Source organism: Oryzias melastigma, linkage group LG6 (assembly GCF_002922805.2).
Source record: "Oryzias melastigma strain HK-1 linkage group LG6, ASM292280v2, whole genome shotgun sequence".
NCBI classification, from domain to species: Eukaryota; Metazoa; Chordata; class Actinopteri; order Beloniformes; family Adrianichthyidae; genus Oryzias; species Oryzias melastigma.
This window is the reverse complement of record NC_050517.1, coordinates 14,779,300-14,783,456: the sequence shown is the minus strand read 5'-3', so window position 1 is coordinate 14,783,456 and position 4,157 is coordinate 14,779,300. Positions and strand designations below refer to the sequence as shown.

Below are 4,157 nucleotides of genomic sequence, written 5' to 3'. Positions count from 1 at the left end.
ATCTACAATAGGTAAACAGCTTGATGTGAAGAAATCAACCGTGGAAGTAATTATTAGGAAATACAACCACTGATAATCTCGCTTCATCTGGGGCTCATCACAAGATCTCACCCCATGGGTTCAAAATGATCACAGGAGCAGTCAACAAAAATCCCAGAACCACACGGGGACTTAGTGAACGACCTGCAGAGAGCTGGGACCAAAGTTACTAAGCTACAAAACATTACAGCTCTAGAGGAGATCTGCGTGGATGAATGGACCAAAATACCAGCAACAGTTTGTGAAAACCTCTTCCACCATAATTTACAAATACATTCTTTGAAAAATCAGACAATGTGATTTTCTGGATTTGTTTCCCTCATTTTGTCTTATAGTTGAGGTATACATATGATAAAATGTACAGACCTCTATCATCTTTTCAAGTGGGAGAACTTGCACAATTGGTGGCTGATTACTTTTTTGTCCCACTGTAGTTGACATTCACTTCTATGTCAGAGTTTAATTTGCTCTGGAACTTGCTAGATTGACCAAAAAAAGGTCTTTACCTAAATCCATAAAAAACAAAAGCTTTGATTGTTATTAAAAAAAAAACTCCTTTTGTCCTCCTCTGTTACGTTGCATTTCAGGAACCTCTGTTGTTTTGTTCTTTGATACAGACTCATCAAACTGTTGATCTCAAAATTAATGATATTGCCTGGAAAGATTTAGAATTTTTCCAAGCAATATCTCCCAGGGTTTGGAATACTCAACTTGGAGTTGTTCTGATGATAGTTATAAAAAAAATGTAGTTAAAGACTATATTTTGTTTTATTTTTAAGCTTTTAGCTGACTTGGCTTCTATGGAAACAGCTTTGCTGCGATTGAAATGGTTACATCAGTGGAGTCAAAGCTTTTGCGCTTAAATTCAGACATGCTTGTGTTGATCCCGGCCACCGTCTGGTGTCACTCACAGTCCTTCAGGGAGAGCGGCGCACAGTCCACAGACTGGCTCTTGGCTGGAGCTCGGCCCTGAGGGCTCGACACGGAGTTGGAGCTTTGGATGCTGCTGCCAAAGCTGGTGCCCAGCTGCAGGCGCCTCATGTGGCGGATCACAGCCGTGGCGTTAAAAGCTTGCTGTAAAACGAGGGAGGAAAAACAGACAGGAGGTTCAAAAACAATCCGGTGGATTTTATGACAGCAATAAGAGCTGCTTTTAAAATACGCTCACCCTCCACTTGCTTTTGGCAAAGTTTTTCCTCATCTGCCGGCTGACTGACTCGTGGATGTTCTTGCACAGAGCTGTGTCTCCAGCAATCCTGAAAGCAAACACTTTTTTGTGAAAATCTAATAGCTTTGGTGTTTTTAATATGTTTTTATGGCATTTTTTTATAAGATGGAGGACAAATATAGAGAAAATTCAGATTAAAACTGCATTTTTAAGTATTCCTTTATTCATATCATTATGAATCAGGAGGAGATAAAAAAAATGACCTTGGACGTTGAAAATTTGTTCAGTAGAAATAAAATGGGCAGGCCACAAGCTCACTGCTCAGTGACCACTTGCAGACAAATAGATCCAGTAACAGCTTCATTTTTCTTATCCAAGCTGGCATCTGGATCAAAACTGTAAGGCGGGGTAACTCTGATATTCCGCAACCTTTTTGTTGCACCGATGATGTCTGGTTAAGGGTGTGAGGGTAGGGCTGGGCGATATGGCAGAAAAAGAAAATCATGATTTCTTTCAATTTTATTTCACGATTTCGATTTTATCGCGATTTCTTTCAAATAAATTTAAATTGACAAAAAAAGAATTATAATGATTTTAGTTGAAAGAAGTAAATACATTTGAACAAATATTTATATTTATTCAAATTTTAATTTCAAATGTCTTAAAATAAAAAACACCGGAGAGGGGGGGAGCAGCTCGGATTTAAAGTCACAGGCAGTCAACAAGCTTTTGCCTTCTCGCTCTTGAAGCTTTTCGTAGAAAATGACAGATCGTCAGCTTTGGGGATCGTACGACGATTTTATATTGCCATATTGCCCACCCCTAATTGAGGGGCTGTAAGCTAGCGAGAGAGAGTGTTAAATGAACTTGGAAGAAGGAGTCCGCGCCAGTGGTTCCGCCCACAACTCAGACGTGAATTTCTAATGAACTCCTGCCGCTCTGCAAAAACTTTTTCCTAGAAAAAGTCACAGATTTTTACATTTTGGCTAAAAATGGCAAAATCATAATTAAAAGACCACTGGGAACTAGGGGTGTAGGGAAAAATTTGTAATATTTTATTCGACAATACTTGTATCGATTTAAAATGTTAACAGGACGATATTTAATTAATTATTTAAGAGCAAAAAAACACGATCGCACTTAGAAGAAAAAAAAAACTAGAAATCACAGCAATAGATTTTAACCTTTTTCTACGTCATACTTTTTTAAAAAATTGTTCTGGTACAGTCTTGGATTATATCGCAATATGTATTGGATCATGAGATGTGTATCGCGATATGTATTGGATCATGAGATGTGTATCGCGATATGTATCATATCGTCACACTCTTGGCAACACACACCCCTACTGGGAATGCTTTTAAAATAGATCCAAAGATGACTGGAGTGGGACTTTTAAGGATTATTTCCCCTATAGAACTGATTTATTTAAAAGTACAGGAGAGTTTAGTATTCCTTCCTTCGCCGGATCATGTTTGGATACCTATAGCTGCTTCTCTGCACTTGCCATACCTGAGGACTCCTGCCGCTTTCCTGTTTGCCTCCATCATCTATCCTCATTCTGCTGCAGGACCTATGACTGATGGCCTGCTGTTTTTTGTTGAAGTAATAGTCACATTCATCACAATATCTCCTTACGTTTAATGAAAGTCATTTTTCTCCATCATGACACCGGTTACGGCTGTCACCCGCTGTATGAATGTCTGCGAGCCCACCACCACCACCACAACAGCTCCCATTACCGCCTAACAGACTTATTGCCACCTCAGCTGGAGCCGGCAGCCCACGCCGGCGCGGCCTCATTAGCACTGACGCAGGCCCAGGATGACATCCCAATTGTTGATTACGGTTTCCACAGTCTTCAAGGATCCTTCAGGAGATCAACCTCTAATTGGCAGACATTTATTCAGCAGATTTCTGACAGTGCCCAGCAGAGGTGGGCTGGCGGCTCAGAGCCATGGTGACAGATGACAGTGGGAGGACAGGCTCCCGATGACAAACGCATGAGCCCGGCAATCTGCGTCATTCTGCTGTGTAATCGCAGCGCAGTGTGTGGCTTCTTGTGATTGTGGCGGCAAATTCCTCACCAGGGGTGCTCAAGAGCCTGATCGCACGTGAACCTCTTCTCTGGGTCCTTCTCCATTAGACAGCTGATGAAGTCTTTGGCTGGAGAAGGAAAAGAAGGAGTCAAGTCGCCATGTGGTAAAGCACTTCTGCACTCGCTAGCCCTTCAGAGGAGTCACACTTTGCTTACACTTCACCTCACTGCTGCAGCTCTGGACAAAAACAGGTGGAAAATGAAGGTAAAATCAGGCACTAAAATCATCTTAATAAACATAACAAAACAATTACTTATAGAAAAGGTTTTTTAATGGGAAAAGCTCATACAAATGAATGAAAACAATGTAATTTTTTGATGTAGTTTTTATAAAATGAACATAAATTATTTAGTTAAATGTGGGGCGTGCACTCAGAAAATTAGGGTTTGATTCCAGGGTGTGCAATGATTGTCAACCAATGTGGGTCCTTGGGTGTAAAAGTCTCTGCTAAATCAGTGAAAGCTACTTCATTGTGATGACCCCTGAAAGGATACATCCAAAAGGTGAACAACAAATATCTGAAGTAACACTTGTTAATTTTTCTAAACAACAAAACAATAGTTAATTCTCATTATAGATTATCAATAAGTCATTATATTAGAGATCAAAACCTTACAGTATCATAATATAACATTATAATTGATGGTGACTTCCTCTATGATTGGCTAGTCCTGGATTTCCAGAGTGTTCTCATTTGAACAGCTGTTTAATGATAATAAATGAACGCTGATTCATAGAAAAGAGCTTCATCTGTGTTTATCTAAAGCACAAATTAATGGCAATTTTATTTTAGATGCCAGGTTTGAGTGGGAGGAAGGTAAAAATGTAACTGCTTTATTGGAATCCAGCAA

The 4,157-nt window shown here is 39.9% G+C and overlaps 1 protein-coding gene across 1 annotated transcript in view; it reads right to left on the bottom strand.

Moving 5' to 3' along the window:
* Window positions 1–4,157, bottom strand: part of camk1db (calcium/calmodulin-dependent protein kinase 1Db) — a 34,194-nt gene that overhangs the window by 2,793 nt on the left and 27,244 nt on the right. The window contains exons 8-10 of the mRNA XM_024281828.2: window positions 3,295–3,373; window positions 1,208–1,295; window positions 951–1,113 (exon numbers count right to left, since the gene is read on the bottom strand). Of these exons, the coding sequence (XP_024137596.1) occupies window positions 951–1,113; window positions 1,208–1,295; window positions 3,295–3,373 (330 nt within the window). The remainder of the gene's footprint in view (window positions 1–950; window positions 1,114–1,207; window positions 1,296–3,294; window positions 3,374–4,157) is intronic.